At 22.7% G+C, this 16,179-nt stretch overlaps 1 protein-coding gene across 1 annotated transcript in view; it reads right to left on the bottom strand.

The window, feature by feature from the left end:
* Window positions 1-180: 180 nt before the first annotated feature.
* The window catches only part of mask (multiple ankyrin repeats single KH domain), a 45,646-nt gene continuing 29,647 nt past the window's right edge, over window positions 181-16,179 (bottom strand). Inside the window, exons 17-25 of the mRNA XM_011497977.1 lie at window positions 14,951-15,105; window positions 13,612-13,787; window positions 13,336-13,468; window positions 10,732-11,471; window positions 9,441-9,629; window positions 9,132-9,326; window positions 7,173-7,320; window positions 3,639-5,858; window positions 181-583 (exon numbers count right to left, since the gene is read on the bottom strand). Of these exons, the coding sequence (XP_011496279.1) occupies window positions 563-583; window positions 3,639-5,858; window positions 7,173-7,320; window positions 9,132-9,326; window positions 9,441-9,629; window positions 10,732-11,471; window positions 13,336-13,468; window positions 13,612-13,787; window positions 14,951-15,105 (3,977 nt within the window). The 3' untranslated portion in view covers window positions 181-562. The remainder of the gene's footprint in view (window positions 584-3,638; window positions 5,859-7,172; window positions 7,321-9,131; window positions 9,327-9,440; window positions 9,630-10,731; window positions 11,472-13,335; window positions 13,469-13,611; window positions 13,788-14,950; window positions 15,106-16,179) is intronic.

Here is a 16,179-nt window from a genome sequence, read left to right as displayed (position 1 = left end):
AGTCAAACTTGTAGTTTCTAATATAATTATTACCTTAAAATAGACATTAAATAAAACAACATATTTGTAATTATACAGTTCATAAATCAAGTTATACTTTGTCAGTAGTGTAATTTTAATATAATATTTTGGATTGAATATAATAAATTTATGTGAAAAAACAAACTATATAAATTGTCTTTTGTTGGTTATGTTTTATTACAATAAAATAACTTAGTTAACAAAAAATAACATTTTCGTTTATCAGATATAGGTGACATCTTAAAGTTTTGGTATAAGAAGTTACTTTCTCCTATATGCTTTGTTGTTAAGTTGAATCAGTCGGATGTTATTATTTTTCATTTAACCGAAAACAATTTTTCAGTGCTAACTTGTGCCGTTGCATTTTGATAATTTTGCGCTACACAGCTTTGTGTGAATAAAGGTATTACTTGCCCATCATTTCAATGAAAAAAATTGCATAAATCTTGCACAATTAACTCTAAAATGCTTTGCATTTATGTTGTATGCTTTGACAAATTGAATTATTCGTTACTAGATGTATTATGTATAAACAATTTGTTTAATTTCCAAAACGGCTTCCCTATAACAAAAAATAAAAATAGATTATATATACTGCTTTGTAAACTGTTAAATACTACTAAATTTTTCATGTATTGGTATTTATACTTCAATTTATGTATATTTATCAAAATATTCTTAAAATTTTAAGTCATAATATAAAATAAATACGCACAATAATTGGTAATGAAATTAAATATATACATATATATATATATATATATATATAATACATTATATTATCACATAATAATAATAATATACTATATTACATTACTCATGTTAAAAACATATTAAATTGATTAAAAATGTACCAGTAAATTATATTAGTAAATTATAATTGGAAATTGTTTATCCAATTAACTGAGATTTTACTAAGTGTAATTCTTTTTCTTTGCTATTAATCCCTTTCTTTGTTAATTATTTAGATATTTTATTTAAGTAGTTACTTCATATTCATTTCGCATTACGTGGACGAGCTAATTTGAGTATATTTTACAAAATATATTGAAAATCATTTCATCCACAATTTTAATTGATAAAATTCATTGACCTTCATGAATTTGGGATCCATAGTAGGTTGTTTTATTTATACATAAATTTAGTCTTTAAATATGAGCAACTCAAAATAACTTTAAATAAGGATGAACGCCTCTTTTTAATGCTTCAATTAACTACGTATATAAATTAATAGTATAATTTTTATTTTATTTTTTTTATTTTACGCTATTAATTGTATATAATTATAAAGACGTATTCTGTTTGCAGCCTGCGCATTGGTTTAATATTGATTAATATATACTACAGTTCTACAAACTATAAATTTTTAGAATCATATATGTATTATACACATTATAAATAATCGATATATTAAATTCTTTTATTTTTCAGAATTCTTATAACATAGCGTAATCTGATAAAAATTTTGCCATTTCTTGCATGTAATACGGCCTAATTATTTATATACTGTTAAAAAATTATTTTCATGTAAATTAGTTATTTATTCATGAAATAAAAGCAATAAGTAATAAACAAATAATTAATAAAACAAGTAATGATATATTCATACAATATATAAATAAGTCGTTTTAATGAGTTTCACTTAAAATATCTTTAGTATATACTCTTACCAGTTGTAAATTTTAAAGGGTTTTATTTTTGCCAAAAATATGTTTATATTTATTTCGATTGTTAAGACGTTACGATTTTTTGTATATTTCTGATTGACTTGTTTTATTGTAGCTATAACTACTAAATCCATTCGAATTGTTTGTAAATAAAATAAAGTAATATAGAATTCAAAATATGTAATTTAATGTTATGCGATATACATAATTGATTTTTCGATATTTGCTTCTCAGAGCTGAAACAAATTAACATTTTACCGTATATTTCCCATCTTATTATTATAGTTGTAACGAAACTGCCAATATTTTATCATTTAATTTTAATACTTAATTAACTATTAAAACTATTATTAAGAGTGTAAACGAAATAGTAGTAACGAGTATAATATAACAATAATTATTTTCCAATAAAAAGTAATAGATTCCAATTGATATTCATTAGCATATTGTATATCGAATCTTCAATAACATTCTTTTTACTGCATTTGAAGATTTTCTTTTCGCTAGAGGTTGATTAGTTTGTAACTTATTATTTCACATTAAATATAGATTAAATTTTTTATACAAAATAATTATAAATAAACATTAATTAATTAAAAAACATACATGGGATGTATTTAATTTGGTCTTTTTTACAATTAATTTGTAATGAATTGTATGTACAATTCAAAAATATTAATTTCCTTGAAAATCGCATTTTTGTAGTTAAATATTTATACAAAATGAAACACATTTTTTTATTTATATGTTTAAACTTAATATTTTTAATTATTTATTTTCCTTCCTCTTATATAAAAATGTATAAGAAAATTTGTAAACAATATTGTGTTAAAAAACTACTTTTTATAATATTAAAATAAAAATAATGCCACTAAATGGTTAAGTAATACATGAAATAGCAAAAAATTAAACAAAGTTATATAAAATTTACTTTAAAAATACCAAATAAATGTTCAAAATGCATATTACATAAAAATTGTATAATGAATCTGTAGGTGAAAGAAGCTAGAATAATTTGAAGTCTAAGGAAGATAGTTTAGAGTTTCATTGAATATTAATACAATGGCATTATTTAATAGTTCAATGCTAAGATAATAACAAATCTTTGGTTGGAAAGAAATAATTTAACAATCCAAATAGTATTTAGCAAACAATCTTTTATCGGTCATGTATGCTATATATAAATGCATATATCCAATCGAATTGGATCTGATTTTTCAAATACCGCATAATTTTCTTATACAAATACTTATACTTATATAAGTACTCTATGTAAATAAATTGATAAGCAGAATCACTCTTTTTATACTAAATCAAACTTCATTTATAGATAAAAAATCATTTACTAATGATCAAAGTACTATAAATTTATTTAGTTATACTATAATACAATAACAACTTGATAAGTTATACTTGATTATTAATTAAGGCTAACACGAAGGAGTTCGGCAAAGGTATTTGCATTTTTTAACGTTTTATAAAATCAAGATTATTTTTCTTTAAAATAATAAGTGACTAATTTGATATAAATGTTCACAATTTTTATTTATCAAAAGAAGTTTCTCGAAAAAATAGTCGCTACAAGAAAGTAGGACAACCGTATAAGGCAAATGGATTCTAACGTTCGTTTAAAAAATTTTTTTTTAATAAACTAGATATAAATCATAAGCCTAAATTGGTAAATCCTGTTTTCAAAATTTAATCCATCAAAAATTTGATAGGATTTGTTTAAATATATTTAAGTATTGGATATAGTTTTATTAAAATATTTTAAAAATAAGTTACCTATCTTCATTCTTTTTTAATAATAAAACATGACTTGTATGCACACCTTATACTTTTTTACTTTGTATTTTCTTGTTAAATAAAAATAATATTGTAATAAAATCAATTTTATTATAATATAAGTTCTTAAATAATTGAAATAATTTAATTATTCAAAAATATTACCTGATACGAAGTTTCCATTATTTGATGTAAGTCAGTATCAGTTGAAGAAATTCGATTAAATGTTGTATTTGAACAATATAATTGGCTTCTGTCAATACTAGGTGATATTCCAGACCATGAATTAACGTGCTTTTCATTGTTAATTAACCAATTCATGTTATCAGCATCACCTCCGGGACCTATAATTGTTGAATAATTTTTCCATGTTCTCTCTGTACCTATTGGACGTGGAACTTTACGATCCTCAACTTGTACTTCTTGAGAAATAACTTGTCCCGTTGAAGAAGGTGATATTTCAGGAGATATTGAACTACCATTTTCGAGATTAATAATATCCATGCTTCCAGCTTGGGCACCTAAACCGGTAAGATGATCAGAAAAAGTTACGTGTCCGATTATTGAATCTTGATGCGAATAGTTTCCTGCAGGTACAAATGGCCAACGATTTTGACCACTTGTTGGAATATTAAGATTAGTTTGCCTTTGAGATGATGCTTGATATTTATTAAAGGGAAAACTACTATGTAGTGCAAGACTGCTCGTTTGAATACCTGCTGGTGTTGGCTGTGCTGGTATAGTTGAATAAATATTTGAATGTATTGGTGTAGCTGTACTAAACATAGTAACTTGTGGTTTATTATTTAAATGTAGCGAGCTTGAAAAGTCTGGTGCTCGAGGATTCAATCGGGACATACTTATTGTTGTAGTAACAGTGGCTGAAGGGGTTACAGTCTGAGGATAATTTTGTATATGCTGATGGATTGGAAGAATAGATTGTGTACTCGCCTGTGGATCGTGAGATACAATTTTCAGTAAATTTGAATTCACATTTTGATTTTCATAACCGGGATTATTTTCATTAAACATATTTACATCCACATTAGCCTGCGATATTGATGAAATATTGCACGTTTTATGATTATTGACTATATTTTGTGAAGTATCTACATTTCCATGAAATACTGGTCCCGTAAAAGGTGCTATACTAGTTACATTCATGTCTACATTTTTTTGAGTTAACAGAGGTCTTGCTACTATTAAACTTACAGGCGATTTAATAATTGAATGTCCACTAGTGTAACTTATTGAAGATTGAATATTTAAAGGTTGAATAGGGCTAGAATTATTTGAAGAAACAGTACTTGCTTTGTTATTACACAGGTTTATTGCCGAACAAGGCTTATTTGATGTTGGAGAACTCATTGAAGTTCCGCGGTAACCTGGAGCCTTAGATGCGTCAACCTCTACTGGACTGGTATGTATAAAATTATTTGAAGATACAGCTGAAGGATTTACTGAAATTCTAGCTCCAGCTATTGTTGCAAAATTAATATTTTTTTGAGTTTCATTTTCTTTATTACCCCACATTGACTGTCGTGTAACTTTACTAAATGTGTCATTAAAAAGAGAGTATTCTAATGGTATGTTATTCGATAAGTTTTGATATTGATCTGAAACTACTGTTGATATTGGAGTGGAACTGCGAAACTGCTGTAAAATTATTGGCTGAGATAAAATTGGTACTGAATTTGTTGTATTAATACCACTTGTTGAAGTTACTATTGACGAAGTAGTATTAGCTACCAAATTAGAACTTTTTGATGTAAAACTAGAATTATTTTGATAGATCAATTTTCCAGGATAACTAGGCGAGGCTGCCAGAGAAGTAGAAATCATTGATACCATTGGACAAATATTTGATGAATTATTTGTAATAGATTGCTGAGGAGATACTTGAGTCGTAGGATTTGTAGAATAAACAGTAGCAATAGTAGGAGATGAAGTTTGTTTTAATATGCTTATAAAATTCGTCGAAGTTTGGTTGCACTGCATAATACCAGCAGGAGTATTATTTATTTGTGGTGAGGTATACATTTCTGAAAGTTTAGCAGCAAATGTTTGTGAAGTGTTTGTTGTTACAATTTTTGTTGAACGACCAGCAGTCATAATAGCACTTGTATAAGACATTGTAGTTTTTGTATTTGATGAAGTAATAGCTTGGGATATAAGCCTTTTCTCTGTGTTAGAAATAAGCCGAGGTGCAGTAGCTCTAGGTAGTGAATTTCCAACAAGCTTAACATTAGAAGATGATCGAAGAGGTAATATATGTGTAGTACTCGAGAGATTTGAAATATAATTTGGTTTGTTAATTTGTAAATTTGATCCACTACTAACAATACCAAGAGGAAGTTTAGCTGGTGCAACTTTCAGTTTACAGGCCTGGAAAAGTTTATAAATTCATGAATTTTAAAATTATTTAATCTAAATAAATATTAATTATTTAATACAATCTATAGTAAACTATCGTCAATCCACAAACTATCGATTTTTTATAAATGATAAACCATACCTTATTAAATTGCAAAAAATGAATTAAAATTTTTTTTAACTAAAAATTAAAACTAACGAAATTGATGATAAATTAACATACTTGGCACTTGAAAACAAAAATACATTTATAAGATTTTTAAATTTATACAAACAAAAATTGTGAGTTTTGTTACTATTTATATTTTTCTTATATTTATACTCACTATTGCTGGAAATTTTTTTTTATTTGATAACACCCTTTATACTAACAATTATTATAACCAAAAATATAACCAAAAATATTCTAATACGGTAGATAAAAACATAATTATATATTTTTTTTACGTAATTTAAAACACAAGTAGTCAAGTCAGAGTTGCCGCCAAAATTTGCAAATTTTATACAAATAACAGCTCTATATACAGTTTTAGATATTTTTCAATAGAGAACCCTTTTTGGGTAGACGTTTAGTCGTCAAAGTGGAAAAATATAGATTTTCAATAATACATGATTATGCTTTTTATACTTTCATTTCACTTACCTATTCGTCCAAAGTATCGTACTTTGAATTATCTATAAGATACTTAATGTATATAATATGTATCGTCATAATATGGGTGTTTTATTTCACAAATTGTTACGTATTTATTTAAACAGATAACATTTACAACATTTTCATACTAATTTCGTTAATAAACTCTGAATCTTTGAACACGGATTTTAATAACTATTGACCGCTCCTTTTATATTAATGTATAACTTGTATAATTCATAAGCATATATACAAACATAAATATAAATTAAAAAATATTTAAGAGATTAATTAAATTTTTAAACAGTGGTTGAATTAAAGTTAAAATTAATTAATTTCTTTAGTGTAATTGTAATAAAAAAAAGCTTTATAATAACATTGATGTTTTATTTCAAATTTTAAAAAATCGATTCTAAAAATTACATATATTTTTAATTAATGATTTAAACAAAACTGTAAAATTAAAGATGAATTTAAAAAAAAGTTAAGAAAATTTATAAGTTTTTTTTAAAATAAAGCTGAGTACTTCACAAAATGTATAATTTAAATTACTTTAAACATTAAAATCATATAATTAATGATACAATTTTTATTTATAAACTATTCAAATGTTGAATTTTTGGTTAAATATTTAATTATATATAATAAATCTTAATTTTTATAATTAATTATAATTTATAAAAATATCTTACAATCCCAGAAGAAATTGATTTATCCCACGATGTTGCTGTAATGGAAGCCATTTTAGATTTTGGTAACATCTGCAAAATATCTACCTCAGGATCTTTAATTAGCGCTACAATTAAGATATGAGCTTGCTTTGTCGCTTCCATTGATCCTCTAAAATAAATTATAGTCAAAAATTGTTTTATGAATTTAATTATTGGAAATGAATGTACTTAATTTTTATAATTATTTATCAATTTTTTTACATTTTTTGTTCAAGATTTACACATTTTTTATCAAAGTTTAAATTTAGGAATATAACATATTTAAATCTAAATATAAAACAAAAATGTACTAGTCCAGTGCTGCAAAATTTTTTACCATAAATAAATAATTATATTGCATTCACATTTCAAACTATTCAAAAATACATGTAGAGCACATTAGAATAAATTCCTTACTATTTTATTATATATATTTATAATATCTACATAATATAAATTCTTATACATAGAAATATTTTATTTAAATACATTACTAATGTTATTATTTAAATAAAGTATTTTACCAAAATATATTTCCTGAGTCGCTGTAAATTTTGTAAATCTACAATGAATATATCATAAAATTAAAAGAATTAAAATGATTACATAACATAATATTAAGAATATAAAATAGAAATATATTCTTTTTAATTGTAACAAAAATTTTAAATACTCAAATATTTTTATGGGAAAATAATCGAACCTTTAATACATCATAAATACTAAAATTTATTACAAATTTAATCAAATAATGATGCAAATGAAATGGAACTTGGATGTAAAAGGATAAAAAATGTTTTAACTCCTAAATTATGAACTTATTTTTACTCAATCGTTAATTTAAAAAAATAATGGATATATTTTATAAATGATACTGGATTAAATCGAATGAAACATCGCAAGTTAATATATATCTAAAAGCATTCTAAATATATAAAATTAACACATTTATCAATATATCCATAATTAAAAGATACAGCAACCTATTAAATAGTAACTGAAACATATAAAAACCTTAACTAAATTTTTGTTAGAAAACTAATATTTTATTATAAATGTATTATTAATATATTGTACTCTAATGTAATAAAGATAATAAATTGTACAAAGCATAAATATAAATATTTAAATTATAATATAGTATATAAAAAAACGAGAACTTATTACAGATATTATAAATAACTCGAATTCCATGAAACGAACCTGTATAAAAATTCACAGAAAATGTTGCGTAAATTCATAATGGAAAACTTTTAATAAGTTATCCGAATAATACATGTACACACACAAGACTAGAAAAATTTACAAGTTCATTAAATCTAATACCTCAATTATATACTAAATTATAATGCTAGTAAAAACAAACCTTTTAAAAATCTCTAATTAAACAATTGAAATGTTATCATTATTCAATAACAATGCCATTATCAATAACAATCGACATAAAACTACTGTTTGGTCAAAAAGTCGCAAGGTATAAAGGTACTTTGCTATAGAATTGGAAAATTAACTAGTATTTAAAATCTTTGACTAATAAAAGTTGAAACAAACGGAATAATGTCTATGGCTATCAGAAAGTCTGTTATATAAGTGACCTTAATACTCCAAATACATGAAATTTAATATTCATATACTTTAACGTCGTATATTGGAGTATTGATGAAATGGAAATCTCATAAATTATTTGTTTTTAAAGTAAACACATTAATGAAATTACTGTTCCAATTTACTTCAAAATAATAATAGTGTTGCAATAAATCATATTCATTTAAAAAATAAAATTCATCTAAAAAATTTAAGCATACAACAATATTTTCTTAAAATAAATAAAAATTATTAATTCTTATAACTGATGAAAAATATGACTTTTTCCCCACGGTTATTTATATTTTCGATTCCAGTTTCTGTAATTTGTATAAAAAATGTATTAAATCTACTTACTTTATTGTAATAATTCTTTCTCCTTGGGACTTGCTTTGTTTTTCAACCTCAATATGAGCACCAGTTGCAGCACGAATTGTATTAATATTACTTCCTCCTCTGCCAATAACTCTGCTAATAGCATTTGGGGGTACAGAAACTTTTTTTGATCGAAATGGTGAGTTCATAAATCTCCCTGAATCATCTGTTTGACCTCTATTAAATTTAATTTTTAATGAAAAATATTAAAAGTTATTAGATTCATAAATATTACAATCATATGCTGTAAAAGTATATATTATAATCTAAATAAAAATAATTTAAGTTTACTTTCGCACAACTTCTTTCCAGCCTTCATCACGTTTTCCACAGAGTTTGGGACTAGAATTGTTAATTAATTTGATAGTACTTGAAGCACTTCCATCTACATCAAATAAATTATTGCCATGTTTTTTTCCTTTAATAGCAGAATACGTTTCGTTCCCAGTAGCTTCAAAATCATCTCTATCAGCTGGATGTCTAGAAGATAAAAAACTTTTTTATTTTTCATTTATAAATTGAAAATTTATTTCAACAATAAATATACTTATATTTATATTTATTTTTATTATACACATTAAATTAAATATGGTACATTTTTCATTTTATGAATAAATAGAAAAATTAATGAGTATATTTTACAACAAAAATAAATGTCTCCATATACTAATATAATTTATTTATTATTTTAATAATAAAACTTATTAGTTTGAAGTATAAATCTGAAGTTAGTATTTATATAAAATATATTTTATAGAATAATTCGAATATGAGAAGTTAGATATTACATCATAAAATTCAGTTTACAAAATGGAATCAAATTTATCTTAATATTATAAACGATTTTTTAAATTAGTTTATAAAACATTCATATTAAAAAATTAATCATGTCATAAAGAATTAAATTCATTTATCAAATGTATTAATATTTGAAATAAATTTAATGAAAATTTCATTAATTTACAAATAAAATATATGTATTTAGAATATACATTTTCATATTCTGCTTTATTTCAGTATGCCATAGTACAATGTGAATCTCTCTCTCTGTCCATATATATATATATATATAAATATATATATATAGATTATTGACAGATTATTTTAATTCTGTAGTCGATCTAAACAGGTTGATAATTTAATTAACAAGACAAATCGAATAGAAAATTTAACCATAACAAATATTATAATTTATCAATTAAAAATTAATATCTCTTTTAGAAATACTGATACATTTAATTTTAACTTTAATTTAATAAAACAACTAATTGTCACAATTTCAGTGTTGACAGAAGCATGTACTTCAATTAATGATTGTAAATAAATCTTATCTATAATTCTGAATTGTGTAAATATTGAAAAGTATTATCTACTGAAAATTGTTATGCTATATGTCATTCTATATTACTTAGTGCTGCCATAAATAACTTGTGTGAAAAAATTTGAATTTACAAATAAATAATAAAAAATTTACTTATTTCGTAAAAGTCAAAGCTCGATTGATATTATTATGTATATAAATAATTCAAATAATATAAAAGATTTGTTTACTATTGTTCTATAATTAATAAATACTACATACTTTTCAACTTCTTGTGATTTAGAAGCAGTAAGGCATCCTTGATTTATGTTTGGACTCATATGTGTAGATTTTGATGTTAAATTAAAAGGATCTTTAACATTATTGGATGGAGAACTAAAGCTATTACAAACTATTTTTTTCTTTTTCTTTTCTTTCTTTTTTTCTCTTGATTTTGTATCATTACTACAGTAACTTCCTTGACTATTTGCATCTATTCCACTATCACCTTCTTCTTTATCTACTTCTTCTATATTTCTATTATGCCTACTAAAATGTTCATCGTGTCGTTCATTGGCATTGTTATCATCTCGATCACTATCTTCCTTAAAGTTTTCCTCTTCTATTTTATTTTCAATAACTTCTTTATCATCATAAATAGCTTCATTTTTTTTATTTTCCTCGTACAATTTACGTTTTTCTTCTTTTTTTTCTAATTTCTTTTTCTTTTTTCGTTCACGCCTTCTTGCAGCAGCAGCTTTTTTCGTCTCTTCTCTTGTTTTTTCCATATCTAATTCTTCTAACAGTATAGTAGCATTCTTATTTGCTTTCGCTGCTTGGGTTTCTTTAGCAGCTCTAATAATCTTAACACATTCTTGACACCTTTCTAGTAATTCCTTATCGCTAACTGTCGCAATATACCTTGTCATTTCTTGGTCACTTGGAAATTGTGTTACATGATTAACCATCCATTTCACAACTTTAATATGGCCTTTACGAAAAGCTGCCATTAGGCAAGAAACCTAAAACAAAAAATATATCTATTATAAATATTTAAAAATTTAAACATAATTTAATGAAGTAACGAATCATTAGTAATAAAATATATATTAGAAAATATTGCTGAGAAAAATTTTTTTTTTAATAACTGAATTATGTTTATTCTATCGGCATTCTTTCTTGATTATATTTAATGAAATTGTAAATTACAATCGATGTAATAATAATATTAATATCAAATGAATATTAAATAAATAGTAATAAATCATTAAACTTAAATAAAAAGTTTAAAATTTCACTATTATTTAAAGCTAAAGAATCGCTCGATTTTATAATGTCAACAATTACTAAAACTTATATTTCTTAATGGTTACAAATCAAATTAAACTGTGTACATGAAAAAACTTTGCTGTAACAGTACGCATAATATATTTTCTATTGCAACAAACACGTAATATCAACTACATCATATTGTGAATGACGAATTAATAATTATTAATATAAAATTATACTTGTTAAACTTTTTTTAAATATTGTTTTTATAATGTATTATAGAAACTATTATATTTTTAATATATATTTATAGAATAAATCAGTTATTTGTAAAAAAATTGTTTCAACTGTAAAATTTTAATTTATATAAATTTATGAATATACAAATTTATTATTGATTCAATCACAACAAAAAGACTTTCACAATGATAAGTACTGTTAATCATAAATTTAAGTTAAAAAACTTTTATTTAAAATTGAAAGTATATGTGTAATTGTTTTTAAAATAAGTTAATAAAAATCCTAAAAAATTTATTTTTTATTTTTATACAATTTATAAAATAATTACCGAAATATTATTTAGTGTTATTTGTTAATAACATACTAGAATTAAACAGAGCATATATATATATATATATATATATATATATATACATATATATACACAAATTATTGTTTCACTATTAGATCATAACACAATGAATACAAAATCTTTGTTTGATGATACTTAAATCGATTATTAAATTCTTCTATTTATCATATTTTGTTTATTTGAAAATACATCCTTATAATACAAAAAATTAAATTGAACTGAAATTAATACAATTTGAAATCTTCGATTGTTCTAATGCAAATGGCAATGATATAATGACAAAAAATTATTTACAGCTATTTGATTTGTGAATGTTATGAATGAACTTATTATTGGCAGGTCATTTCTTATTAAAACATAATAAAAATATACAAAGTAAATTATATTATCTTCATTAGTAAAATGTCTAACATATTTATAATTAAAACTAACACATACTGATTTGGTATAGAATATCATTAATTTATTAAAGTATTATAGTTCTGTAACAATAAAATTTACATATATAGTAAAAAATATTGAGAAACTATAATCGATATAAAATAAAAAGCAGCGCAAATACCTGTTTAACAATATTGAATACGCATATTTTTAAATTAATTTTTTAATTATAATTTTAAATAATAATTTTTAAAATATATGTAATTTAAAAACATTAAAAATATTATAAATTTTTCACATAAAAAATATCTATGATTTTGCTCAAAGTTTTGTTGATTAATTCAAAGATTATGTGAATTCGAAGTAATTCAAAATAATATCAATTTGAAATAATCATTACTAAAAAAAATTGTAATTATTCAAAAGAATTTATAATTGTTATAGCAGCCTATTTCTAATAATTAAAATTTTGATTTTGACACATTTTATGGCCAACGTACTAATTTGTCGAAATCTTTTCATAATATAAATATTAGAAGCTCATGTCACAATAATCTATTTATTCAATTTTACATTAACTTTTTTTATTGGTTAAATAATATAAGTATAAATACATATAAGTAACAAATAATAATGCAAACCTTTCGATTATCTTGTGAATCAATATCTGCGCCAGCGTGATAAAGTAAATCTACAACATTTAGATGTCCTCCATTTGCTGCCAACCAAAGTGGGCTATTACCTTTCTTATTTTTTACTTCTACTTGAGTTCCTCTAAAAAATTACATTATGACAAACAATGTAATATAAATAAAGAAATAAAAGTTTTATTACATATAGTTTATAAATTAAGCAAATATACGTCTATATTTTTGTAATTGTGATTAATGTAAATATGTACGAGAATATATAATTACTTAGACAATAAAAGTTCAACAAATCTGCAATGGCCTTTATCAGCAGCAATTGTTAAGGCTGTATCTCTGGATGAAGGAACAGGTGTAGCGTTTACGTCAGCTCCTTTATTTAAAAGTACTCTTCCTACTTCAACATATCCACCACTAGCAGCTTCCATTAATGGTGTTAGTCCCGTCTATAAAATAATTACAATTATAAATAGATTATTAATATGTTTATTAACTCAACAACTTTAAAAATTATTCTATAATACACATGTTATGTTAAAACATATTGTCTAAAAATATTGTATATACCAAATATATAAAGAAAAATTCAATTTACACAACTAAATATGTTTGGCATTTTATTTCTTCTAAAAATTCTAATTCACCAGAGAAAAATTAAATATAATTGTAATAGGTTACAAAAATAAAATTGTAAAATTAATTTTGAAGATCCTACTTTTTATCAATTATTAATTATTTAATGGTCTAATTATTATTTAATATATTACGATATTTTAATAACAAAATAAAATCAGTATGCAACAATTGATAGATCATCTATGAATGCTACAAGAATTGTTTATTAAAAAATAAAATAGAGATAGTATTTTAGCTTGATTTCATTTATCAATATCAGCAAAGTATAAGGAACCTACAAAAATTTATACTTTTACCATTCATAATTATATCAAAATAAAATTATTTAATATTTTAATAACATTTTGAAGAACAAAGTACATTAATTTATTTGTACAGTATGTAAATTCATTGTAGTTTAAAATTAAACTAAAAAATGTATAATTCGTTATAAATAAAAGATTGCCAAAATTAGAAAGTAATTAAATAATGTAATCAGTACAATGATAAAAACATATAAATTAATTGTGACAATCTACTATATAAACAAAATTTAGGCACTTTTAAAACTAATATAGTTTTCAAAATAGACATAAAATATTAGTTTTTTTTTTTATATATATTTTGTAAGTCAATTCGAAGTTCTAGAGTGTATTCCACATAAAATTAAATTTGTTGTAGTTATATTTTTAATGTTCTTATAAATAAAAACAGAAAATAAAATATGTAAATAAATATTCTAAATATAAAATAAATCACTACAAAATGTTTAACGTAGCATATATCTGATATTTAATGATAATCACTTAATTAGAATGAATTCGAAGTTATATTTATATAAATAAATTTCATTATTAGTTCCCGTATCGTGACTCATATTTTGAAGAAAAAATCTAAAAAAATAGGATAGCAATAGTAATTGCATTTTAATTTTATATATGTGTAAATGCATTAAATTATTGTTTATAACTAATAATTAATAATTAATAGTAACCTTTGCTCGATGTTCAACATTAGCTTTACGATCTAAGAGAAGACTCACAACTTCATGTCGTCCTTGAAAGCAAGCTAGTGTTAATGCTGTGTTTCTGTTAGTTTCGATTTGAGCATTGATATCACTTCCCATATCTAAAAGTAATTTAACTGCAGCTAAAACATAAAATAAAATATTTCAAATATATTTTTATTTCTATTTATTTAAATAATTAAAGTTGCCAACATAAAATACTAAAAAGAAAAAATAGACTTGTCATTTTTTAAGAGCAGATATTACTCAGATGCCTTAAGTTAATAAACAACAAGAACACAATGTTGTTGAACCTATGAGCTCACATTTTTACAATATTAATATATATTTTCATTTTAATATATTTCTATAATTAAAGTTTGGTGCTACTTTATTTTTTATTTTTTACAGTTGAATATCGATATTATATTCAATATTTTCTTACATTTTCTGAAATTACTCATAATTACGTAAAAATAAGGTTCTTAAATAAGATCAATGTATTAATTGAAAAAAAGAAAAGTCCGTTTATATGAAATTTATTATTTCATAATCCAATGGTTAATTTTAAATTTTTCAAATTTTTACATATTGATTAATCTATACATACGAATTGTTTATGTATATGTAGTCTGTAAATCCAAAGTGAGAGTTTCTTAATTATGTTTTGTGATCAAAAAAAAAAAAAAAAAAAAAAAAAAAAAATTAAAAAAAAAAAACACTTAGAACGAAATAATATGAATATACTTAAATACAGTAAGATATTATTATATTATGTCTAAATATTACTTACTGTGTAATCGAATTTAATGTGCATGTTTTGGCTAAGCGTTATTATTAATAGTGATTTTTCAGGGTTTTATATCGTATAAAATTATTTATTTAAACTTTACTGTTACTTAAATTAAGTTTAAGACTATCAACTGATAATCAAATAATTATACAAATATTTAATTTTAAACAATCAATAGTAATCGTGATTTAATTCTTAAAATAAATATTACATTATTTTTTAATAGTCCTCAAAATTCCCAAGATCTATCTAAGAAGCAATAAGTTACTTTAACGCATTATTAAAATTAATATATATTCAAACGTATTGCTTTTATTTGTTTAAATAATATTAAATAATAATAGTCAGCAAAAAATTATTTTTCTAAAAGTTATCTTTTACATAATAAACTCAATTATCTAAGTGTGTACGTAAATTTCCGCCA

Source organism: Ceratosolen solmsi, unplaced genomic scaffold, assembly GCF_000503995.2.
Source record: "Ceratosolen solmsi marchali unplaced genomic scaffold, CerSol_1.0 scaffold14, whole genome shotgun sequence".
Classification (NCBI taxonomy): domain Eukaryota; kingdom Metazoa; phylum Arthropoda; class Insecta; order Hymenoptera; family Agaonidae; genus Ceratosolen; species Ceratosolen solmsi.
Note: the sequence above shows the minus strand (reverse complement) of the source record. Positions and strands in the feature narration are given on the sequence as shown.